This window comes from Dromiciops gliroides, chromosome 2 (assembly GCF_019393635.1).
Source record: "Dromiciops gliroides isolate mDroGli1 chromosome 2, mDroGli1.pri, whole genome shotgun sequence".
Classification (NCBI taxonomy): Eukaryota; Metazoa; Chordata; class Mammalia; order Microbiotheria; family Microbiotheriidae; genus Dromiciops; species Dromiciops gliroides.
In genome coordinates, this window is record NC_057862.1 from 621,908,018 (window position 1) to 621,935,107 (window position 27,090).

At 37.5% G+C, this 27,090-nt stretch overlaps 1 protein-coding gene across 1 annotated transcript; it reads left to right on the forward strand.

Annotated features, from left to right (window-relative positions):
• Positions 1-350: 350 nt before the first annotated feature.
• LOC122740396 (zinc finger protein 624-like) lies at positions 351-26,854 on the forward strand. Its single transcript, XM_043982525.1, has 6 exons — positions 351-480; positions 824-884; positions 1,975-2,110; positions 2,622-2,717; positions 18,072-18,216; positions 18,544-26,854. The coding sequence occupies exons 2-6, from the start codon at positions 849-851 to the stop codon at positions 20,324-20,326; spliced, it is 2,196 nt and encodes a 731-aa protein (XP_043838460.1). The 5' UTR covers positions 351-480; positions 824-848; the 3' UTR covers positions 20,327-26,854.
• Positions 26,855-27,090: the final 236 nt, after the last annotated feature.

A 27,090-nucleotide genomic window follows, 5' to 3' on the forward strand; every position in this document is an offset into this window, starting at 1 on the left:
CTTTATACACATGCGCACAAACCTCTCTTGATCTCCGGCTACATTTCCGGAAATACAGAGCCAAAACTCCGCTTCCGTTAGAGTAAGGAAGGACTTTCAGTCGCGGTTGCCAAGGAAATGTTGATTGACGCTAATCCAGAGGGAGAAGTATTGAAGTACTAAATCCTGGAGCTGGGGTGCAGTAAGAGAAAGGCGGGAAGGCTGGGAGGACTAATTTGACGTCACTTCCTGTTCCTTTTCGCTTGCGCTCTGTTGGCGTGGCCACTTGGACTTCCTTTTTGTCTCTTCTTTCCTTCCTGTAGTGGCAGCAGGACCTGGGCTTATTCTGGTTTTCGGCCCTCCGTCCCTCCCATCGTCTCCCGCGGCCTTTCCCTGCTCCTGCTGCCCCCAGGGATCGGGGGTCTGCGCTGAGCGGAGCCGGCTGCCAGGCCTTGCCTCGGGGGTCTGCGTGAGCGCGGGGCCGGGCGATTCTCTTGACAGGTGCCTGGTCCGGCCCTTTCCTGGACTAGCCGTCCCCCGCCGGCCCTTGAGCCCGTCTCGTTCTCCCTGTCTGCGGGGAAGGAGAGCTGGGCGCAGCCCCGCGTCCCGCCACCCCTGAGCGCCCGCCCGCCCGCCGCGTCCTGGCCAGGCTCCCCTCGGTCCCCCTCCGGGAATGGGGCTGGAACGGCGAGTGCTGCTCGTGTGCCCGGCCCTGGAAGCCGGGGCCTGGGCTGTTCGTGAGCTCCGTCCGCGGGGGAAGGGAGGACGGGAGGGCTAGTCCTGCCCGTGGTTTGGAAGGGGCCGGGTAGACTAATGCTTGTCTTTGGTCGCTTTCCTTTCCCAGTTCTGTCCTTCTCCAGGAGGGCGGGATGGCCCCTGTATTCCCGGCAGCTCCAAGCTACAAAGTGAGTTCAAGTTTGTTCTTTCGGGGAATGAATTTTACCTGAGTCCTCGAGGAGAAGTTTAAATTTCCAGATGAGTCATTTCAAACTTTTAAGTACTCTGCACATTCAGAGAAAGAAGATAATACAGACTCTAGTTGTGCGTCTGACTTACTTCATAGCAGTCTTGTCTCCTTGAGCTTACAAAGGGGTTAACAGTACAAAATAAAATACAAAAGGAAAGCTTGAAAAAAAATTAAGACTTAACTGGCCACCAATTCTATGGTGTAATTGGGGAGAAAAAAGACAACTGTTGTAATACAGATAATAGTGTTTGGATTAAATTTATTGTGAAAATTTAACATTGTGACAATGTCTGTTTATGGGATTGCGTGGTGTTAAGCTACAAGTGTTGACAATGTATCCAGAAAGACCTGGATTCCAGTTCTGCTTTCTGATACGGGCCATTTTCAAGTTACTTAACATAATTAGGCCTGTTATCTCATTTGTAAACTAGGGGAAGTAATGCCCACAGTATAAACATTGCAGGTTTTTTTTTTTTACCAAGTTCAAATGGGATATCAGCCATATAAATGTATGCTATTAATATTAAAGGGTAGAAATCTATCTACAGGATAGCTATAGTATGTTTGAATTAGGATGAAATGGTGCAAGAAGGAAGAAATGATTTAGAGAATGTTCAATAATTAATGGAGGGTGATTTTGCTTTGTAGCCTCTCGGGTCAGTAATATTTGGAGTTTGATGATAGATGTTAGAGTGGTGTACTTAATTGTTACAGTGTTATCAAATTAGGAATATTTGAAGGAAGTGTATGATTTACCTGTGCTTAGTTAAGGAGATGATGGGTGTGATTGTGCTATGTGACAGCCTTTCTTAGATTCAGTTTTCTCTATTTCATGTGTAAGATGACAATAAATTCTTGGAATTGTCTCACAGGATTTTTATAGAAAATGTACTTAATGAGCCAAACTCGTGCAATCTACAATATAAGCTGCTATAGTTGTTTGTACATAATAAATCTATATCTACATCTATATTACTCTGGCGGGTGGTTCTCCCTAAAATTCCTTCCTAATTTGCTATTCTCTGAAGGTCCACAGGGAGTCAGTGACATTCAAGGATGTGACTGTGCATTTTACCCAAGAAGAGTGGGGAAACCTGGACCCTTCTCAGAAGGAGTTGTACAAGGATGTAATGTTAGAGAATTATAAGAACCTTGTCTTCCTAGGTAAGAAGAGCATATTCCCTGTGACTCTCTATGATGTCTTTCTTCATCCACTTAACTAAATCATAATTTCCTACGTGGTGAACATTTGAGAATAAGTGTTTGCTATTCAGAAACTAATTTGCTAATTCTCTTGTGGCCATTGATGGAGCAGAAGTTGCTCTTTGATCACAGGTGACAGGCCCTTATTGTATGCAGCTAGAAAGTGGCTAGTTTTTTGTTGCCTCTGAGGTTGTGCCTTGCCATTCTTTGTCCCTTCAGCTCAAAGATTCTCAGGTATCTGAGAACAAGGAAGTTTCATCTTCTTGGTGGGGGTGGGTCAAAACTAATTTTTTTGTAATGACAAGTCTGTATGTATATCTTAGGAATATAATGCAGTGGATCTTTCAGAGGTCCTCTGTACCATCCTTTGATCATGATCATCCCTGGCATGCTTCTTTACCCCAGATAATAAGTGAATGGTGATAGAATAATAGATCTCTGTCTTCAATGATTCTCCATTTCTAATGAGCAGGACTTACAGTTTGGAAACCAGATGTGATCTCCCATTTGGAGGAAGGAGAAACACCTTGGATACAGGACCCAGAAGTACTTTGGAGTACCTGTCCAGGTGAGTCATTGAAAACCAGGCATATGAGAGTCGTTATAAGCCATATTTTTACTGGTCTTTTGGGGGATATGCCAGTGATATGTTGGACTGTAAGACCTCCTTAGAGGCCCTTAGATGTCTCTGGAGGAAAGGTGAGGCTGTCTGGCCTGAGCTGTCTGCAAATCACTTTGTTGACATCTCTGCACTCTTGAGTACCTCCAGTTTTGGGGAAAGAGTTTCCTTCAAGCAAAGGTATATCTTTTTCTTCCATTTTTACTTTGGGTTATCTAAATCCTATCAACCATTCTCTTGCCTTGTTTCCAGTGATCATTCTTTTTTAAAAATATGTGTATTAATTTTAATTTAAAAATAAGGGAAGACATCCTATTTTGTTTTGTAATCCTTTCTCATCTTTTTCTCCTCCATGTTCTTTAGAATTAATGTTTTGGGGGTTTTTTATGTAATTATGATTTGAGTGTGTAATGATTGGAATGACGCCACTTGCTGGAGATTTGCTGTAGGAAAGCTCCACTATGAGGAGAAGGCCTCTGAGAGCAAGGCCATGCAGCTTTTCTTTGGTGTCAGGAAGTGATGTTTGCTGGTGGGAGGAAGAGGGGGCGAGGCTGGCTCTCTCGCTCTCTTTCCTGAGGACACTGGTGGAGAGTGGAGCTAGAAAGGCGCTCTCCCTTAGATAATCTGATAGATGAATCTAGGCCTTTCTCTCTCTCTTTACCAAATTCTTATTCTCCTTAATAAATGTTTAAAAGTCTAACTCTTACTAAAGCTTATAATTTATTGGTGACCACTCATTAGATATTTTAGACAGACTAGCTAGAATTTTAGCCCCTTAAAGTGCATATTCTCATTCTACATTTTCAGCATAGTTTTTCCTGGTTTTTCTGATATTAGGAAATGACAATGATGATAGAATAATAATAATAATCCAATTTTAATTATTCAGTATCTTTTCAGCCATTTACCCAAGCATAGGTCATTACAGGCTGGATTTTTGTTATCAGAAATAGGACCTTTGAATATTTGAGATATTTTTCAATTATATCTATAGGGCATTTTCAGTACCCATATTTTTCTTTTTCTTTCTTTTTTTTTTTAAAGTGAGGCAATTGGGGTTAAGTGACTTGCCCAGGGTCACACAGCTAGTTAAGTATTAAGTGTCTGAGGCCGGATTTGAACTCAGGTACTCCTGACTTCAGGACCGGTGCTCTATCCACTCCGCCATCTAGCTGCCCCAATACCCATATTTTTCAATAATATTTTTAGGGTATTTTGGTTTTTTGCAGGCAATGGGGGGTTAAGTGACTTGCCCAGGGTCACACAGCTAGTGTCGTGTCTGCAACTGGATTTGACCTCAGGTCCTCCTGAATCCAGGGCCAGTGCTTTATCCACTGTGCCACCTTGCTGCCCCCTAGGGTATATTGTTAATGTGGGGCAATGAAGTAATATAGAGCACTGGAATTAGAATCAGGAAAATGAGAGTTCAAATCTTTCCTCAGACAGTTTGACTTTGATCTTTGGCAAATCACTTAACCTCTTTATGCCTCAGTTTTCTCATTTATAAAATAGGGAAGTTGAACTTAATGGCCTGTAAGATCCCTTTAAACTCTAAATCTCTGATGCTATTATCCCATAAATAGTGCGATCACTGGATCAAAAGGTATAACTAGTTTTGTTGTTTTTCCATCTGTCTTGCTTTTTAAGATGACTGTTTTATAGGCAAAGTATTTTTGCTAGTTTAATGGGTCTAAAGTATTGCAGAGTTGTTTCCATGTACAATTTTCTAGTTTGAATAAGTTGGGTGTTTTAATCATTTTGTTTCTAGAACCACCTTTTTGTGTGCTTTGACCTTGTATCTGTGTGGTAATAAAACTATCTAAATGGTCTTTTATTTAGATTTTAGAAGTCTAGTTTTTAATTGAAAGGTTCATAGCAAATATTTTTCCCTATTCTTTTTCCTTCTTTTGTAGGCATCTAAAACTCACCATGTCTTAAGAAGTCATATTATCTTTCCCCCCAAATCCTCCATTCTTACAGACTTCCTTCAATAATAGTGTAGTGTACCTTCCTCCTCCTAGTTATCCATTCTCCCTGAGTCAATGTCATTCTCCATTCTTCACCCAAATTCACTTTACATAACTAGTCTCTTGCTAAATCTTGACATTTTGACTCCAACAGCATCTCTCATATACTTCCCTTTTTCTCTGCTCACATGGCTCCCTATAAGGATACTATAGGAACAAAGAGGCCAACAAACTGAGAACTATTGACAACTATGTAAAAGAATGTTTAAAAGGGGCAGCTAGTGAATAGAGCACCAGCTCAAGTCAGGAGGACCTGAGTTCAAATCCAGCCTCAGACACTTGACACTTACTAGCTGTGTGACCCTGAGCAAGTCACTTAACCCCAATTGCCTCACCAAAAAAAAAAAAGCTTCAAAATAATAATAAGAGAAATGAAAATCAAAACAACTATAAGGTTTCACTTCACACTCAACAAACTGGCAAAGAAAACAGAAGATGTAAATAATCAATGTTGGAAATGTTGCAGAAAAACAGATACATTCCTGCTCTGTTGGTAAACCTATGAATTCATATACCACCATGTTGGAAAGCACCTTTAAATTATACAAATAAAGTGACTAAAATGTCTATATCCTTTGACCAAGAGATTTCACCACTAGGAATAAGCCTCAAGGTCATCAACTTTTTTAAAATATCCCTAAGGATTACAGGACTTTTCTGTCTAACTTACAGGTGGGAACTTACATATATTGTCTCCTCCATTGGAATGTGAGCTCCTCAGTGAGAGCAGGGGCTGTCTTACTTTTGTAGTTAAATCACTAACACTTAGCATAGTGCTTTGCACATATTAGGCACATAATAAATGCTTTATTCATTCTTTCATTTGTAAACTATTAACTTGCATGAAAGAACACTTCAAATAATGTAAGTGTCTAAGGCCAGATTTGAACCCAGGAAGATGAATCTTTCTGACTCCAGGCCTGGCACTCCATTCACTGTGCCACTTAGCTGCTCTCTTTTGTGGCATTTATGGAAGTTCTTGATGTCTTATTCTTTTACATCACAAAAATTCCTCCCTCCCCCCTCCCATTTTCCACTCCTGATTCCCAGGGAGCTATACTATATAACAAATATTTCCTAAAGACCAAAAAAAAAAAAAAGATTTTAAAAATCCACCAAAGCTCATCAGTATACCTGCAGAGTTTGAATATATGTGTAAGTACCACACTTATGGATCTCCCACCTCTTCAGAGAGGTTGAGCGGAACGTCTCCTTATAGCTCTTTGGAGCCGTGCTTGTTCTTTGTAAATTTGTACCATTCACTTCTGAATTTTTTTGTGTTTGTGGTGGTTTTTCCACATCCTTAATGGAATCATTATGTGTATTGTTTCTTTCCTTTTTTTACTTTACTCTGCATTAGTTCAAATAGATCTTTCTATGCTTCTTTGCATTCATCATATTGTTCATTTCTTACATCACAGTAATATTTCACAAGTGACCCTGGGCAAGTCACAAGCCCAATTGCCTCACCAAAAAGAAAAAAAAATGCTTCAAAGTACTAATAAGTGAAATGAAAATCAAAACAACTATAAGGTTTCGCCTCACACTCATGTTCATGTATCAGTTTGTTTAGTTATTTCCTGATCAGTGGACATCTTTATCTTTCTCCAGTTCTTACCAACCACAAAAGGTGCTGCTATAAATATTTTGGTGAATACGGGCACTTTCTTTTTTTCAGTGGCCTCCTTGAATTTATAACCTACTAGTGGGACCTCTAGGTCAGAGTTTGGATATTTTAGTTACTTTATTTGAATAATTCCAAATTGCTTTTCACAATGATTGTACTCATTCACAGCTCTATCAGTAAAGCACATGTCTGCCTATTTTCCCCAAACTCATCCAACACGGACTATTCCCTTTTTTTGTTATCTTTACCAACTTGTAATCTGAAGCCTCAGAATTGTTTTGATTTGCATTTTGGGTCAAACGGCTTCTACTAGTAAGAAAGAAATACATTCTACAGTGCTCCCTAGACTAGCTTGCTTTCTCCCTACCCTAGCAAGAGAGAAAAGTCATTCTATCACATTCCTTCCACAGGAATCCTGGTCTGGCCTGCTTGTTGGGAAGGAGAGAAATGCCATTCCACCCTCCTTCCCCCCAATCACTATCTTTAAGCCTTGTTCCCCTTTAGGTATCTCTACTCCCTTTTACCTATACACTACTGCTGAAAGCCCTGTGCTCAGAGCCCAGTCCCTAGGAATGAACTTAGCTGTGATCATTCCTCAGTGATTAGCAAACTCTTAGCTTATTATGCTCTCCCTGTTCCAGTGATTCTGAAATTCTAGCTCTTATTCAAACCCTTTTCTTTGTCCCCCACTACCTTCTCCCTTATTTCCATACCTCTCAACCCAAACCTCCCTAACATCCCCCACTAAAGCTATTGTAAGGGGCTAAAATTCTAGCTATACTATCTCTAAAATCTAATGAGTGGTCACCAATAAATTATAAGCTTTAGCAAGAGTATTGAAGTGTTTAAGTATTTATTTATTTATTTATTTATTTTTAGTGAGGCAATTGGGGTCAAGTGACTTGCCTAAGGTCACACAGCTAGTAAGTGTTAAGTGTCTGAGGCCGGATTTGAACTCAGGTACTCCTGACTCCAAGGCCGGTGCTCTATCCACTGCGCCACCTAGCTGCCCCTTAAGTATTTATTAAAGAGCATTAGGATCAGAGAGAAAGTTAAAAATCTAACTATTTCTAAGAGGCCCCATCATCTGACCCCCCATGGCAAGGTCAGGAACCAAATGAGGAAGAACCCTCTGCCAGCGTCCACTTCCTACTTCGTGTCCTCCTCCCAGAAATGGGAGCTCCTCAAGTTGATTGGCTGGTAGCCTTGATAGATAGTACCCCCGAGCAAATGTCGGGAAGCCAAGGACCTTGACCACATGGCTTGCCCTCAGACACCTTCTCCTTATGGCAGAGCTTTCCTACAGTAGCTCTCCAGCAGGTGGCGTCATTCTAATCATTACACTATCCATCCCTTCCACTTTGTTCTCTAGAATGGCTGGTCCATATGTAACAAACTTGCTTCCATAATAAATCTTTTCTTTTACTTCACCATCTGTCTTCTGGCTTTCAGTGAATCCTGGTACCCTCCTGATGACACATCCTCACTGACAATCCTTTTCTTCACTGGTTGCATTTTTATAAACCCCAGTTCTTTAGTCTAGATGGGGAAGTTAGAATACTCCTTGCTCCTCATTGCTTCTAGGCTCTCTTCTACCATCATCACTCATTAACTTTTTTGAGGTTTACTCAGTTCTGTTTACCATCTAATCAAGATTCTTATAACACTAGGACACTTACCTTCTTTCATCATTGAGTTCAGTACCTGTCTCACAGTCTTTGTCTCCTTCCTATGTCTTCTCCCTGTTATAGGGGACTTCATCATACATACTGATAATCCCTCAAATCCCCATACCTCACAGTTTCTTAATTTACTCATTTCTTTTGACCTATTCCTCTGCTCCACCTTAGATAACGTACAGAGGTCATACTTTTGAACTTGTCATCACCCACAAATGTTCCAATTCTATGTCTATAAACTCTGAAATCCTTTTATCTGATTATCTTTAATTGTTCCATATTTTCTATCTTGCAATTGCATACCCTGTTCTTCATTCTCACTGTGACTTCTAATCCCACCCTTCAGTTCTTTTCCAAGGCCATAACTCTTGCACCGACTGTACATACTCTCTTCCTTTCCCCATATTGGTGCCTTGATAAATCATTTCAGCTCTATACTGTCTTCTTTTCTTGAGTCCCTTTCTTTCTTATCCTGTGTATTGATCTTGTTCTGCTAAGCCCCAGCCTTAGATTATTCTCAACATCCTGAGAAAATCATTAAACTATGGTGACATTATCCACTACGAATTTCTTTTACATAATCTTATGTGACCCCTTACAATGGCAAGGCAGTCCTTCTAAACTTTTCCAATTAACTCACTATTTCATTCACCACCTTTTCCAAACTTTTCATCTTTTCCTCAAGCATCCTAAATTGCCCCTCTCTCAACCTTAACTGAGAACCTTTCTTCATGCTTTACTTTTTTTTTAAAGAAACAATTCTTTCATTTATTTTTCTGAATAATAGAAATATATGGTTTCCAGTCAGTAAAGAAGGGACAATGATAAGACAAACTAATAAATATGTTACCACACAAATTGGTTCTGAATAAATTGTCAACATTCTGTAATTAAATGCAAAAAATTACAGCATGGGCCCAAGAATAAAGAAATTTCATTCTGTTCTTTAGAGGAAACATTTTTTTAATGCAAAGAAACATAAGCATGCCAATAGTTGGGTTTTTGGTTTTTGTTTTAACCCTTACGGTGTAAATTCTTTGATGTTTAATAAGATTTGTATGAGGGGTTTCTGAGATTTTAAAACATTTATACAGATTCTCTTCAGTAAAAATTCTCTGATGTCAAACAAGGTTTGACTTTTTATAGGTTTTACCATGTTGTTTACTTTTGTTCTTGAAAATAAAATTTAGGTATCTTTCATTTTTACATTGCATAAGTTTTCAATCATATTCCTCCCACTTCCAGAGAGCCATCCCATACAACACTGAATATATTTTAGGAAGAAAAATAAGGAGAGATAAAAGTCAAACCCAATAAATACATAAGGGAAAACAATCTGAAAATATTAGGGTTGATCGATACCTGTGAACCTCCCCCTCTTCCAAGGATTGGCAGGTGGGGAATGGAGATGTCTTCTCATAGCTATTCTTTGGGAGCCAGACTGATTCTTTGTAATACTTCACCATTCTTTTCTGAATGTCTTGTGATTGTTCTTTCCATTGACTTCGGTGGTGTAGCCACATGTGTTAATACCTTAGCTTTGCTCCCTTCAGTCTACATCACTTTAGGTTAGGTTTTTCCTTGAAGACTTCCATATATTTATGACTTTTAAAAGGCTTCTCTCCAAAATGAGTCCTTTTGATGTTGATAATGCTTGAGCTTTGACTGAAGAGTTTAAAACATTTATCATATTCATAGGATTATAATTTATAAGGCTTCTCTGCAATGTGAAGACTAATGCTTGAGCTGTGAATAGCCTTCCCCACCTTCATTATTTTCATTCTGAAACCTCTGGTGAACAGTAAGGCCTGAGTTGTAATTAAAGACTTTTCATAATAATTACATTCAAAACATTTCTTGCCTTTGTGAACTCTCTGATATTCATTCAAATTTGAGTTGTGATTGAAGGCTTTCCCATATTCCTCTCATTTCAAAGGCATTTCTCTAGTAGGAATCATTTTAAGATCAGCCACTTACTTCACTCAGATATCTCTCCTGGTTTTCCTCTCTTATCTTTCACATTCCCTGGCATTTTCCAAATTGGAGTTTCTTGCATGTATGGTACATATGCAATGCATATGTAAGTAATGTATATTACATTACATATAAGGCTTCTCTCCATTGTAAATCGTCTTGTATTTAAGATCTGATTTAAAAATGAACTTTCCCACATTCAGTGTATCATAGTAATAATAATAGCTACCAATAGCACTATGTTCCGAGCACTATGCTAAGAACATTACGGATACCTCTTTTGATCTTCACAGCAACCTTGTGAGGTAGGTGCTGTAAGTATCCCCATTTTATAGTTGTAGAAACTGAGGCAAACAGAGGTTAAGTGACTTGCTCAGGATCATAGAGCCAGTAAGTGCCTACAGTCAAATTGGATCTCAGTCCATGTATGAGGATTCTGAATTATTTGATGATTAGACTCATATTTTTCTTAAAAAATTAAAACCATTCACCTAGAGCTCCTTCTCCCACTCCTCATTTCACCCAGATGCCTTTCTTCTCTGTCTCCTGCCATAATCCCTCTATCATATGAAGAGGTGGCCATTCTCCTTGCCAAAGCAAACCCTTCTATATACACAAATAATCTGATTCTTTCCCATCTTTTCTAGAAGATTGCTTACTCTTGGATCCCCATTCTCTTAAGTTTTCTTTTACTTGTTAGTGCTACTACTCAACTGCCTACAAATTTTCCCATGTCATTCTGGCTTCTGACTTCATCACTGAACAGCAACCACTTTACAAAGTTACTAATGATCTTTGATTTGCTAAATGTTATGACCTTTTCTCAATCCTCATCCTTCAGCCTTTGAACCTTGTGATAGTTCTTTTCTCCCTGATATTCTCTCAAGCTTTTCACTACTATATTCTCTCCTAGTTTTCCACCTACTAACTGACTACTTTTTCTTAATCTCCTTTGCCCTCTAAGAGTGGGTGGCCCTAGTACTCTGCCCTGTTATTTCACTTAGTGGATTTTTTCTGCTCCCATGGACTGAATTATCTCTAAGCAAATGTTTCTCAAATGTTGTTATCCAGCCCTATTCTTGGATGTTTTGAACTGGACATCACAGACATCTTAAAAGTTAATATGGGGGTGGCTAGGTGGTGCAGTGGATAAACCACCGGCCCTGGATTCAGGAGTACCTGAGTTCAAATCCGGCCTCAGACACTTAACACTGACTAGCTGTGTGACCCTGGGCAAGTCACTTAACCCCAATTGCCTCACTAAAAAAAAAAAATTAAAAAAAAAAGTTAATATGTCAATAGCTGCCCTCATCTTTCCCCCTAAACCCTCTCCTCTAATGTACTTTTGTATTACTGTGAAGACCACCATCTTCTCAGTCACTTAGGCTCACAATCTGGGTATTATCCTCAACTACTCATTCTCTAACACTCTTCATATACAATAGCCAAATCCTTTTGGTTCTACCCTTGTAACATCCCTCATATAGTCCCCCTCACTCCTTTGACTCTGCAACCAACCCTTTTTCTGGTTCACCCTCACCTCACACCTGCACTAAGTAGACTTCTTGGTTTCCAAAACTCAAGTGTCTCAGGTCTGACCATGTCACTCCCCCATAAACTCTAGTGCTTCCAATAACTTGGAGGAAATATAACATTCTCTATGTGGCATTTAATCTGTCCTCTTCTAACCCTCCAGTCTTCTTACAGCTTATTTTCCCCTTCACATACTTTGGGATCCAGTGACATTGGTCTCTGTCCTGTTCCTCCCACAAAATACTCCATCTCATTTGATGGCCCCCATGCCTTAAGTTCTTTCCCTGTTCATCTCTATCCCTTTGGAATCCTTTAAGTCCCAGATGAAATTTCATGTCCTACAAGAAGCCTTTCCTGATCTGTCTTAATGCTGAGGCCTTTCCTTTGAGATTATTTCCAGTTTTTTCTACATATATATATTTTTTGTATATAGTTGTTTGTATCTTGTATTCCTAATTTAGGAAGCTAGGTGGCATGGCAGATAGAGGACTGGGCCAATAGTTAGGAAGATCCAAGTTCAAATTCTGGCTCAAACACTTAAGTTCTATCTGCCTCAGTTTTAGCTTGAAATTTTTGCTCTTTGAGCCTTTTTCCCCTTATATTCCCCTGTCATGTACTTTCTGAATACTCTCCTATTTATGATACACAAACTTAGCTCTACTATTGAAAAGCTGAGGGAATTTATACTTCCCTACTCTTGGTTTCTGCCCTTTAGTAGAAGGTGCAGGGTCAGTGCTAAGTATTTTTCTTCAGACTCAATCCAGCCTCTCATGCTAGTCCTCAATCCTAGTTATTCTCGTGGAATTTTGCCCTTGCTTCTTTGCCTGGGCTGGACCAATGTCTGTTCCCTTTTGTTGGTATTTTGGTAGGTTTCTAAAGAGTCTCTCCCTTGGGGGTCCCTAACCTAAGTGCTACCCCAGGCTGAAAACTGTCCAATTCACCCCACTCATTTTACTGAGCCAAATCACTGTCTGCCTTAAGGGATATGCTGGTAATCTCAGCAGAAGGGAAGAGATTCCATTATGAGTCCTAGGCACAAAGCTGCTGGTCATTTATGTGTTACTGCCTGCCTGCAACCAGGAGCTTGAAACTATTTGGAAAAGGTACAGAATGTGCTCTTTAGGGAATAGTGTTTTCTGGTTTAGTACATAAGGCAGTTAGCCAGAGTTCTTTCTTGGTGCAGGATTCCTCCTTTTGGGATTTTTAAAAAATTACTAGGAACTGGAAAAAAATATTTGCCATTTATTGTTCATATGACCTAGAATTCTTCTTTAAACTATTTTCCCACAAAATTATTTTTATTTTTTTTCCTTCATTTTTCCTGGCAATTTTTGTTGAATAGGTCATCTTTCTCCTTATTAAGCACCTTAGATGTTATCTGGTCTAATTCCCACATTGTCAAATTAGGAAACCGAGGCCCCAGTTGGTTAAAGAACCCATGTAAGGTAACAGATGTACTAAAATGGCAGAAGTATGATCAGGAAAGGCTTCATATAGAAATAATGTGTCAGCTAATTGAAGCAAACTAGGGATTCTAAGGTAGAGCTAGTGGCAGGGGGATGACAAGCATAGCAAAGGTGTAGAGATGGGAAATGAAGTGCCATGTTTGAAGAAAAATAAAATTGGTTTGCCTGGATTACAACATACAAAAATGGGAATGAAAGAAAGTGAAAAATGGCATGCTTCAGTCATCTGTTCTTTCTTTGGAGGTAGATAGTATGTTTCATTCAATAGTCCTTTGGGATTGTCTTGGGTCATTGTATTATTTTTTGGTTTTTGTCTTTTTTTGGTGGTACAGTGAAGGTTAAGTGACTTGCCCAGGGTCACACAGCTAGCAAGTGTCAAGTGTTTGAGTCAGGATTTGAACTCAGGTCCTCCGGAATCCAGGACTGATGTTCTATCCACTGTGCCACCTAGCTGCCCCTTAAATGTTTTTTTTTTTTTCCAAGCAAAAACTGGCCTTGTCATCCCCTTAACTCAAACTCCAGTAGCTCCCCATTTCTACAAGGATAAAAAAAAATTCCAGGGCAAGTCACTTAACCCAAACTGCCTCACAGAAAAAACAAACTAAGAAAAAACCATTTGAGCAGCTTTGTGGTGGATGGTTTGGAGAGAGACATAAGGCAGGAAAAATATTTAGGAGACTGTTGTAATAATCTAGGCTGAGAGGGGGTGATGCTTTTTACTAGGAGTGATGTATATATGATGTTGAGAAAATTTCTACATTAAGAAGAATTACAGAACCCATGAGAACTGATTAGGTCACCAAGCATGAGTATTAAGAAAACAGTTTAGGACAGAGACTTGTATACTTAAAGTTTAGGGTCACGATATGGTTGATGAACCAACAAAAAGAAATTGAGGAGTGGTTAGACGGGGAGAAGACCCAAGAGTGTAATGAAAACCCTCAAAGAGAAGAAAGTATATAGCAGAGAAGGGTGGTGAGTAGTGTAAAATGGTACAAAGGGATCAAGAAGGATGATTGAGAAAAGGCTGTCAAATTTGACAGATTATGGCAGATTTATAGATTATAAAGTATTAATAAGGGAGTGAGAAAAGAAATTGAGGTGCCTAGTGTAGACAGGGTTTTCTAGTGTTGGGAGAGAAATTCTGAGAGACTTCATCACCGTGATGTCATGGTCCTCTTTGAGTAGGAAGGACAGACAACAATTCATCATTATCAATTTGTTTGTATACCAGCATTGCAAAGATACTGCCTATTAGGAAAATAACAATCACATTGAATATAAAAACATGCAAACCACGATTATATCAATGGATGTAGAAAAAACCTTTGATAAGATATAAGACTTTCTTAAGCTAAATATCTCTCAAAGCAGAGGCATAAAATGAAACTTTAAAAAAATATAATAAGTATAACCCAAAAACTACCTTTGTATTTGGAGGACACACTAGAAATTTTCCCAGTAAATCCTGGAGTAAAGAAAGGACACCCCATTTCTGTGCCGTTATTTGACATAGTTCTGGAAATATAATGAACAGAAATAAAACAAGAGCAAGAAATTAGAAGTATTAAAAATAGGAAAAGAGTAGATAAAACTGTCCCTTTTTAATGATGAGATTATGGTTTATATAGAAAACCCCAGAGACTCAACAAAGAAACTTAACTAATATCATTAAGAAAGGAGAGGTTAGGGGGCAGCTAGGTGGTGCAGTGGATAAAGCACCAGCCCTGGATTCAGAAGGACCTGAGTTCAAATATGACCTCAGACACTTGACATTTACTAACTGTGTGACCCTGGGCAAGTCACTTAACCCTCGTTGCCCTATAAAAAAACAAAAACAATAAATCTACAAAGAGCACTTATATAAAGCAAAAATAAAACTAAGGTGTTAAAGATATTTCTGAAAATGACTACAAAATGCATGAAATATTTGAGAGTCAGTCAGTAAGACACACTGAAGACTTATTTTCTCTTTCTCTCTCTGAGAGATCTCCCTTTGTTGCCAGGCTGGAAATACTTGACTACTGCTGTACAGAGTGTTGCAAAAGTCTTAGTGAAGTTTCAACAGTCAACTAAAAGACTTTGAGATACCATATATAATAAAAATGAAAATACTATGTAAGCTAATTTGGAGATTTATTACTTTTACCAAGCAACCATGGGGATATTTTATAGAGACAGACCAAGTGATAACATTTATTTGGAGGAATAAAAGGACCAAAATTAAATTAGAAGTTGTTGGTTTGGTGTTTATCTTTAACTACAGATGAAAGAGGGAAATATACTTCTCTACCTCCAAGTAAATCAGTTGCTATCAAGATCATTTGACACTTATAACAGTTAAAAAATTGAAAGACACAGTTTCTGGGTAATTTAATAATTTTGTTGATAAGGCCAAGAGGTTATTAATAAAAGGATGGTCATTTGACCGTTTTTCTTAGACCAAAGACCCGTTATGGCAGTGGGGTTACAGCTTATATGCCCTTCAAAAAAGAGGTGTTCCTGAGGGATGCCTAATCACCTCTGATTGGTTAATCAAATGGGATATCTTGGGATATATGACTTAGGTCACTCAAATCTTGGTTAAAGAGACACCAATTTCCATATCATGTGGTTTGATAATAGGGAGAATCAACATTTTCCCAGGACCTCTTTGAGCAAACACAGTGAGCAGTAATACACCCATTAGCCCAAACTTAGAATTTCTTTTACTGTCTGGTTAGATCTTAGCCTGGGTAAATCTCTAAGAGAAATTTTCCACACTAGTTGCTTTCTGGATAAAGAAGTAGAAAAGGGGAAAAACCTTGGTCCTAATACAATAATTAGTTATTAAATATAAGATAGAAATATTCATTTTTCACATACTTTAAAAGTTAAAAAGTTATTTCAGTAGAATGGAATAGGTAAAAAATGGATTTGAAACAATCCTTTTCAACAATATGGTTTTAGTAAACCTGAGAACAAAAGTTATTTGAAGATGAACTCTCAGTTTGATAAGAATTGCTAGGAAAATCCGAAGTTGGGCTGAATTAGGTTTAGATTAACATCTTACACAATATTTCAGTAAGTTCAAAGTGGATATATAAACCTTTATTTTTTGTTTTTAAAAAATTTATGATTTATTTAAACATTCTTTTAAAAATTTTTTTTGAGTTCAAAATTCTCCCTCTATTTGCCCCCTTCCCTACCCATTTAGAAGGTAAGCAATATGATATCAATTATACATGTGAAATCATGTAAATATATTTCTTTATTAGCCATGTTGCCCCTCCTCCAAAAAAAAAAGGCAAAAAAAAAAAAGAAAAAATTTAAATTCAGTTTGCACTCAAAGTTCATCAGTTGGGGGGCAGCTAGGTGGCACAATGGATAAAGAACCGGCCCCGGATTTAGGAGGACCTGAGTTCAAATCTGGTCTCAGACCCTTGACACTTACTAGCTGTGTGACCCTGGACAAGTCACTTAACCCCCATTGTCCCTCAAAGAAACAAACAAACAAACAAAAAATGTATGTGACAAAGTTCAGCAGTTCTCTCTCTGGAAGTCAATAGCATTTTCATCATAAGTCCTTTGGATCATTGTATTGATTGGAGTAGCTAAGTCTTTAATAGTTGACCGTTATTACAATATTGCTCTTCAGCATGTGTTCAGTATTCTGGTTCTGTTCACTTCAGTTTGCATCAGTTCATAAAAGTCTTCCCAGGTTTTCTGAATTCATCCTGCTCATCATTTCTTAACAGCATAATAGTATTCTATCACAATTATGCACTACAACTTTTTCAGCCATTCTCCAATTGAGGGACAGCCCTTCAGTTTCTAAGTCTTAGCCAACACAAAAAGAGCTACTAAAATATTTTTGTACATCTAAGTCTTTTCCCTTTTTCTTTTATCTCTTTGGGTTATAGACCTAGTAGTGGTATTGCTGGGTCAAAGGGTATGTAGTTTTATATCTCCTTGGACATAGTTCCATGTTATTCTCCAGAATGGATAGACAAATTCATAACTCCTCCAACAGTGCATTAGTATCCCACCTTAATTTTAGAGATTACATCAAATAAAGAAGAACCAGATCAGGTAGTACCTTTTGTGGTAATGGTTCTGGTGAAGTTTAGGCAAAGAATGCCAGTCACAAATAAAATAGATCATTTCAGTTGCATGAAACTGAAAAGCATTTGTACTAACAATGAAAAGATTGGAAAGGATGCTCTCATTTCAGGAAAAGCAGCTATATCTAATAACTCTGACAATAGTTTGCTATACAATATACATAGAGAAATAATACAAATATATAACACCAAAAGCTTTCTGTCAAAGGACAAATGGTTCAAGGATATGAAAAAAATGTCTTTAAGAATTGCAGACTGTTGGGGCAGCTAGGTGGCGCAGTGGATAGAGCACCAGCCCTGGATTCAGGACTACCTGAGTTCAAAATCTGGCCTCAGACACTTAACACTTACTAACTGTGTGACCCTGGGCAAGTCACTTAACCCCAATTGCTCCACTAAAAAAAAAAAAAAGAATTGCAGACTGTTAAGAACTATATGAAAGATTTCTCTAATTTTCTACTAAGATGAAAAATATAAATCACAAGTACTGATGGCCAGAAAATTGAGAAAGAATAGAAACCATAGCCTAAAGGGAAATTGAACAAGCCATAACTGACCATCCCAAAGGAAAATAAAATCCAACAAGTGCTCTTGTTCTGATCATTTTAAAAATTAGTGCTCTTAAGTTTCCAGTAGTACAGAAAGAAAATGACTATGCTAAATATCTCTTTCCAACTATATGTGATTCTCAACAATTCTGAGAGAAAATAGAGAATGAAAACTAAAGATAAATAACCTTGATATTGATACAAAAATTTTACAGGACATTTCAGCAAAAAACCTATGGTGATATGAAAAAACAAATGTTGATTTCTTTATGGCAGAGTCAGAAGACAGTTTACTATATTTTCTTTTCAAATTTAACAGGATGTGTTTACATGTTTTTTCTTTCAGATTGGGAGACTGGGCCTGGAACTAAGCAGTTAACAGAGAAAAGACTCAGAAAAGATGGTTCCTATGTCTTTAAATTGGGAGAAGCATTGAAATATTATGTCACTTTGGAGAAGCAGGAGCAAAACCATGAGGAGAAACATTCTAGGCAAGTAAAAAAAAATAATCATCCTAAGGAAAAATGCTAACAAATTTAAGACTTTTCAGGCTCATAAATTCAATCTACTTTTCTTAGCTGATGTCCATATAAGAAACTCTCCATGAATGTGATAATACATAAGTAAAATTTCAGACGTTATTTAGTCTTAAGCATTATTTAATAGATCATTATCAAAGGATCAGTTTTCTAAATATAATGAATATGAAAATGCATTCAGTTTATTATTCAGATATTTTCAAAAGCTTAGAAATCCCACGAATGTAATTCATGTAGGTAAGTGTGCAATCACAATTCATCCATTATTTCTCATCACAGAAATCCTATTGGAGAAAATCTCCATAAAAATCACGAATATACTAAGGCCTTCTGGAAGACACACATGGTTGATCATCAGACAATTCACAACAGAGAAAAGCCTTATGAATGTACTTATTGTGGAAAGGCCTTCCGCTCAAGCTCATACCTTATTCAACATCAGAGAACTCATACTGGGGAGAAACCTTATGAATGCAGTGATTGTGGAAAAACCTTCCGCTGGAGCTCACAGTTTACTCAACATCAAAGACTGCATAGTGGAGTAAAACTTTATAAATGTAATGATTGTGGGAAGGTATTCCCAAATAGGACATACCTTACTGAACATCAGAGAATTCATACTGGAGAGAAGCCTTTTGAATGTAATGATTGTGGGAGGACCTTCCGATGGAGCTCACAGTTTACTCAGCATCAAAGACTGCATACTGGAGTGAAACTTTTTAAATGTAATGATTGTGGGAAGGTATTCCCTAATAAGACATACCTTAGTGAGCATCAGAGAATTCATACAGGAGAGAAACCTTATGAATGTAATGACTGTGGGAAGACCTTCCGATGGAGTTCACAGTTAACTCTTCATCAGAGAACTCATACTGGAGAGAAACCTTATAAATGTAACAATTGTGAAAGGGCCTTTCGTAGCAAATTACACCTTACTCGACATCAGAGACTTCATACTGGAGAGAAACCTTATGAATGTCATGAATGTGGTGAGTCCTTCCGATGGAGTTCACAATTGACTGTACATCGGAAACTTCATACTGGAGATGCTCCTTACAAATGTGATGATTGTGGGAAAGTCTTCTGCTGGAGCTCACAGTTTGTTGAACACCAAAGAATCCATACTGGAGAAAAACCCTACAAGTGTAATGATTGCGGAAAGGCCTTTGGCTGGCTCTCACAGTTTACTAGACATCTAAGAATACATACAGGAGAGAAAACCTATAAATGTTATGAATGTGGAAAGACCTTCCTTGATAGCACATATCTTACTGAACATCAGAGAATTCATACTGGAGAGAAGCCTTATGAATGTAATGATTGTGGAAAGGTCTTCCACTGGAGTTCATATCTTACTCAACATCAGAAGACTCATACTGGAGAGAAGCCTTATAAATGTAATGAATGTGGAAAGAACTTCTGCTGGAGGTCACAGTTTACTCAACATCAGAGACAGCATACTGGATTGAAGTTATATAAGTGTAATGATTGTGGGAAATCCTTCCTTAACAAGACGTACCTTACTCAACATAGGAGGACTCATACCAGAGAGAAGCCTTATAAGTGTAATGAGTGTGGAAAGAACTTCCGATGGAGCTCACAGTTTACTCAACATCAGAGACTGCATACTGGAGTGAAACTCTATCCATGTAATGATTGTGGTAAGTCATTCCTTAGTAACACATACCTTACGCAACACAAAAGGACTCACACAAGAGAGAAGCCTTATAAGTGTAATGATTGTGGGAGGACCTTCCGATGGAGCTCACAGTTTACTCAGCATCAAAGACTACATACTGGAGTGAAACTTTTTAAATGTGATGATTGTGGGAAGGTATTCCCCAATAAGACATACCTTAGTGAACATCAGAGAATTCATACTGGAGAGAAGCCTTTTGAATGTAATGATTGTGGAAGGGCCTTCCGATGGAGTTCACAGTTAACTATACATCAAAGAACTCATACTGGAGAGAAGCCTTATAAATGTAACAGTTGTGAGAAAGCTTTCCGTTGTAAATTAAATCTTAATCGACATCAGAGAATTCATACTGGAAAAAAATAAGTATAATAATTGTCAGTGGCCTTTGGCTAACTCTCTCAGTTCATGACATCTGCGAATTCATATAGGAGAAAAAATACCAATATATGTTACAAATGCAGAAAGACTTTCCTCAACAGCACATATGTTACTGAAACATTAGAGAATTCATCCTGAAGAGAAGCCTTCTGAATGTAATGATTGTGAAAAAGCCTTCTATTACCAACCCACATCTTAAGAGACTTCAAACTGGAAAGAAACTTTATGAATGTGGGGACATTTTCCACTGGCACTCACAATTTATATAGTATCAGAGAATACAAACTCTTATGAAAGTTGTACATGTGAGAGTTTTTTCTGAAGTGACAACTTAACTGAACATAAGAGAAACATTATGAATGTGGAAAGGCCTTTTGTGAAAAGTGAGCTCTTAATCAGCGTCACTTACCTCTTACTGGAGAGAAACCCTATAAATATAATGAATGTGGAAAGATCTTTGAGAGCAAAGCTCCTACTCAACATTATAGTTATATTAGAAAATGGAGATAGAAACTCAGCTAGTCAGCTGAGTCTGGAAGGAAATCAGTAATTGAATGAGAAGATTTAAGATTAGAGGGCAATTCAGGTATGGGGTTCAAAGAATTCAAAGACAAAGAGTTATAAGCTGGATAATACCTTATCAAAATTCTCCTGAAACACCCTCTTTTCCCCCTTCCACATGCTCTTTGCTATGTAGATTATGATAGTTCTTGTCCTGAAAGGCAAGGAAGCTATCCCTAAGACTTAATTGACAAGGTGGGCTAAGCTCAAGCTGTCTGTTGATTGATGCAGCTTCTCCAAACTATGTTAAGGTAGCTTCCTAGTCACTTAAGAACATAAAAAAGCTTGGCTTCCAATTCTTGGAGATTTAGCACATTCTCCCCTGCTAACTAGATTTGTTTCCATATATACATGAAAGGTGGCCTGTCTACCCAAGCTAACTGTGGTACCCTTATTGAGTATCTTTTATGCTATGGCTAAGTAAATCTTTTTTGACTGTTGAATGAGTATGAGTATCTCATTCCATTACAATATTTTACTTTAATTAATGGAACAGTTTGAGACAGGCCTGGCCCACAACATTCAATATATCTGGATCAAAGTCCATGGAGAGGAGTAATGTATGAGTACACCAGAGAGGTAAGAAGGACCTTAAGTGTAAAGAACTTTTAATGACAGATGGTTATATTCTAGAATCACTAAAGAGTCATTGGAGTTCATTGTGTAGGAGACATAATATAGTCAGTTCTATGAGTTAAGAAAATCACCAAATACATAAAGAATGGATTTTAGTTGTAATAGGCTTAAGGCAAACCAGATAGCAAGCTATTTGCAATAGTCTTAAGTGAGAAGTATGATGAGGACCTGAATTAAGGTGATGGCTGTATGGGTGAAGAAAATGGGAAATTTCTCCATCTTTGTGGAGAGACTACTGATAAGATTTGATAGCTAACTGGAAGTTGGGAGTAAGAGTAAGTAATTGAGGATTACACAGGGGTTTGGGACCTGAGTGACAGTAAGGAATAGTGAGTGTCTTGTACAGTAACCGGAACATTCTAATGAACAGTGGGTTTAGGGAGGTGAAAAGATATGAATTCTATCATCTATATGAGAAACCTGTGGGGAAATCCAATTAAAAGACCTGTTAGATAGTATGGATGATGTATGATATGGAACTGAAGCTTAGGAGAGAGCCTTTTGTTAGATATATAATCTAGTTTTCTGTATTGAGATGATAATTAGATTCTGGGGATATGATGAGATAGCTAAAGAATATAGAGAAAAGGAGGCCCAGTACAGAACATTGAGTTGTACCCACTATTAGTGGACGTGTCACAAGATGAAGACTGAGGAAAGAAGAGTGTTCAGCCAAGTAAGAGGAAAACCAGCAGAGAATAGTACTAGGGAAAAAAAAAGAAAAGTATGGTAAACAGTGCCAAATGCCATGAACAGGTCAAAAAGGATGATACCACTAGTTGGGTTATATTATACCCAACAAATTCAGGTATGAGTTGGACTAGATGGCAGCTGACTCCCTTCAGACTCTAGAATCTTATAACTTAAGTGAGTACTTTGCTCCAATGAGCCCTAGTTCTTTTTAACCATTAAAAAATTGTAAGTTATCCATCACTAAAAATAAAGAAAAAAAATTTTGATTAACATTAAAAAGTTAAATCACACAAATTCACAATATGAAGCAAACACTTTTTATTTTTTGTTCTATATCTCTAGGATTCTGAATCTCTAGGTTTTAATCCTAGTTCTCAATTCCATTGTTTGTCCATTTGCAGTGTCAGTATTCCAGAAATCTTAGTACAGTTTGAAGTTTAAATAACTTTAGAACTTCACTAAGACTTTTGGGAACAACTCACATACACATGTCCTTCCATATCTCTGCATATACATATATATGTACATATACAAACACATAGTACATATATAATATACATACATATGTATATATTTATATATAGCATGTGTGTATATATATTTTTAAATTCATTGATGAATGAGTTCTGTAGATTGGCCATTTAATTTTTATATAATATTCCAGACAGTAGATATTCTTTATCTACTTTGTTTTTCCTGTGTGGCTAATTAGGCCAAAATATCAAATGATTGTATATCTCATTTAGGGGGCTCTTCAGTGTTCTAAGATATGAGATTATCAATACAGTCAATGTCATTCATAAGAACATCCTATTGGGAATGATATATATCATATAAACACACATATACACCATATTTCAAAAGAAGGTTGCATTTAATCTATGTACAGTTCTGCTAATCACACTTTGTATGACTTGGTATAGGTCATTTCATATTGCTTTTTTGGTTTTATATTTCCTAATTAATAGCATGATTGTTTTGCATTAATATTATCATACTTTATTCAGGCATCCTCCTATCAATGTGTGTGTGTATGTGAGTGAGAGAGAGAGGGAGGGAGGGACAAGGAGAGGCAGGCATTTTTTCTCTTACATAAAGGCATTAGAGAGGCCTTTTTTTTTTTCATTTTTATTATAAATTTAGTATGATGTCCTTTTATGGAATTGCTAGAATGAAATGTTTGGCCAGTGTTTTCACTAATTGAATATTGCCACATTCTTAAATGTTTGCTAGTTTACCACTTGATTAATTATTTAACGAAGGGTCTATTTTCCCACAGTCTTTATATCATTTCTTCAAAGTTTGAAGGCATTGTGTTCATTATCTAAATTAAATTTACAATTTGACAAGTCCAGGTACTGTCTGGAAAAGGAAAAAGTGCCCATCATTTGGAGTGACTGAACACATAGAAAAACATAATGGAAGTTATTGTAATATAAGAAATTATAGAAAGGGATGGTTTTGGAAAACCTGAAGAATCTTGTGTGAATTGATGTTAGAAACAACATTGCAAAGACTTAACTCTAACAAATGCAATGGCCAAAAATTTACATAGGACTGATGATGAAGAATGCTATCAGCTTCCTGATGGAAAAGTAATAGACTCAAGTTGTAGAATACATTGGAGTTGAGATATGGTTTTGCTTAACTGCATGTATGTTAGAAAAAGAGAAACCATCCTCTCCTATTTGACCATATCACTTACATTTTAAAAGTAGAACAAAGGGTTTTCTATTCCTTTTCTTCCTTTAATTATTTTCTTGGAAAGTATAACAGAGACATGGAGCAGAGAGATAGAAGGAAATATAGTCAAATTCCTCCTCACTGTCCCCCAAACTCCCTCCAGAACAGATCTAGAAAACATATCGAATTGACTCTTGAGGAGGAAATTCTTGAAAAGAGTCAGTCATTTTTCTAGCCCATGTCTGCATAGGGAGATGAAGAGGTCTCTGGACACTGAGGACAGGCTGGCCACAAGCATGCTGTGTGCAGAAGCACTCCAGTGTAAGGAAAGTGTGTGTCCAAGGTAAGACTTGGACCCCAACCCATACCAATGCATCTCAACTTTGTGCAGATTTCAGGAACAGGTGCCACTTGGCAGTTTTGTTGCCTACTACCTGGTTCTAAGTCACAGATTCAAGGTAGAATGAAGAAGAAACCTTTGACCAAGGATGAGAGAACAGATGCTGGGCTGTGTAATAAGTGGTTCAAATTCATAAACAAAGCAGGAGTATGGCCCAGATCTCAAGAGCAGAGTAGAGTTCCAGTTCTAGCCTCTAGCCCCATCTAAATCCTACAAAGGATAACCAGGACAGAATAGATCTAAAGGAAACCTACAGTTTTTTCACTCTGACCCAGCAGATCTTAGCAGGTGGCTAGTAGTGGCTATGTCAAACATTAGTCCATGCTTGCTCAAACTGAGGTCCGGAACTTGCAGAGTTCAGACTAGGGAGGCAACAATTGTACTTTGCTCTGAATCAGAACACTTCAGAAGCATTGGGAGCTTGCAAGTCTCTAGCCTTAGCTTCCCTGGACTCAGTACCCCAAGCAAGTAGCAACAGGACTAGCCCAGACCTTCTCTCTAGGAGTCCTACAGAGTCTACACCTAACATCAAGTCTGAAGTTATAAAGTGGGCTAGAATAAGCAAACAAAAAGAATCCCACCATGAAAAAACTATTTGATGACAGATGCTTAAGACAAATCTAATCAAGAGTGCTTCTAAAAATCCCCACAAGCAAAGTCTCAAAGAACACACCTTAGGCACAAATTCAGATAGAATTTCTGAGAAGAGATGAAGCAAGAGTTTTAAAATGCTTTTAGAAATGAAATGAGAGTCCTTGAGGAAAAAATTTAGAGAAGAAATAAGAGCTATAGAAGAATTGAAAAGGGAATTATAAGCTTGGCATAAAGTCATAAAACCTTGCTCAGGAAACAAACTCCCTGAAAATTAGAATAGATCATATAGAAGACAACAACTCCATGAGATAATCAGAAATATTCAGGGAGTCAAAAGACAGAAAATGTAAGGTATCATAGCAAAAACAACTGGCCTGAAGAATGGATTGAGGAGAGGAAAATTTAGACTCATTGGACTACCTGAATACTTTGACCAGAAAAAGAGGTTAAAATCTTAAAATCATTTACAGCTCTTAAAAACCTCAAAATAGAAACTTTCAGGAATATCATGGCCAAAATCCAGAACCTTTAGGATGAAGAAAAAATACTGCAAGCAGCCCAAAAGAAAGGATTCAGGTACAGTGAGGAGAACCACATCCAATTTAGCCACCACCACTCTAAAGGTGGAGAAAGCTTGGAATACAATATTCCAGAAGACTATATAGGCTTACAACCAAGAATAATTTACCTAGCAGAACAAAGCATAATCCACAGGGAGGAAAATAGATAATAATGTAATAGAGGCCTTTCAAGCATTCCTCATGAAAAGACCAGAGCTTTATAGAAACTTTAAAGTTCAAACACAGGTACTAAGAGAAACATAAAAAGTTAAACATGACTTAACAGTCAATAAAGGACTAAACAAAAATAAAGGGAAATGATATGTGTCCCTTTGGATGCTATCAATAGAGGTGATAACAGGAGTGTAATTAGAGAGATGGCCTGGACTGCTTCAGTTATATCTTAATGATCTTAAAGCAATGGAAAGAAGGGAAGAGGAATATACTGGGAAGAGAAAGGAAGGATATGAAAAATAATCTCACATAATGAGGGTGTACAAATAACCATATATACAAATAAGTGGAGTGGGAGAAAGCTTGTTGACCCTTGAATCTCACTGTCATCTTAACTGGTCAAAGTAGGAAAGAATACACACAAAGTTAGATTCCAAAATACATTTTCTTCAAAAGGGAGAATTAGAAGGAAAGTGGATTGAGAGAGAGGTTAATCCTAAGAAAAACACACTAAGGATGTACAAAAATAATTCTTTTGATTTGGCAATCAATGGGAATCTGAGGGAGATGCTCATAAATTGGGGAATGGATGAACAAGTTATAATATGTAAATATAATGCAATTCTGTTGTGCTGTAAGAAATGATGAAATGGATGGTTTCAAAGAAACCTGGGAAGACTTATGTGAACTCATGCAGTGAAGTAAACAGAACCAGGTAAACAATTTATATAATAACAATATGACAAAGACAAAGAAATTTGAAAGAATTAGAAACTCTTTATCAGCATAATGACTAACCACAACTCCTGAGGACTAATGATGAAACATTTTACCCACCTCCTAATAGAGAGGTGTGTTCAATGCAGAGTGAGATGTTTTATGGGATGTGGCCAATGCAGAAATGTTTTCTTTGACTATACTTGGATATAACCAGGGTTTTTGTTTTTCTTTCATTCTGAATTGGGAGGGGGGTGGCATTAGAGCAGGAGGGAGGAAATGGATATTTGCTGATTGAAAAAAATGTTTTTTTTTAAATGTAACAAGTATAAACTCAATAAATTAAATTCTTCATTTGTTCTAAGTGTAAGAAGTATGTCTTACCACTGACTCATCATATACAGGCTGCTGGTGGAACTGTCACTCCTGATGTTTCTTTGATATAGGGAGTCACCCAACCTCTTTAAAGTTAGAAAAGAATGGAGATCAAGACTATAACCATTAAAGTTGTTTAGAATAAAAGTGGTTTAAAGCAGTCAAGAATTTTTATTTGGCTCATCTTCCTTTGGTATCATTGTTTTTAAAAAATACTAATTTTGATGCCATTTTAAGTCAACTTTTACAAATGAAATAATATTAAATTTTTAAACAGTATGACCAGTATAATTTAAGATGTGTAATTATAAAGTTATCACTGTACAAAATGGGTCATCTTTAAATATCATTCTACA

What these genes read in the sequence shown, in the direction of transcription:
- LOC122740396 (XM_043982525.1), top strand. Translation starts at nt 849, where the DNA reads ATGGCCCCTGTATTCCCGGCAGCTCCAAGCTACAAA. An exon ending in CGGCAGCTCCAAGCTACAAA is followed by an intron (nt 885 to 1,974) that starts GTGAGTTCAAGT and finishes TATTCTCTGAAG; the next exon opens with GTCCACAGGGAGTCAGTGAC. An exon ending in ACTTTGGAGTACCTGTCCAG is followed by an intron (nt 2,718 to 18,071) that starts GTGAGTCATTGA and finishes TTTTTCTTTCAG; the next exon opens with ATTGGGAGACTGGGCCTGGA.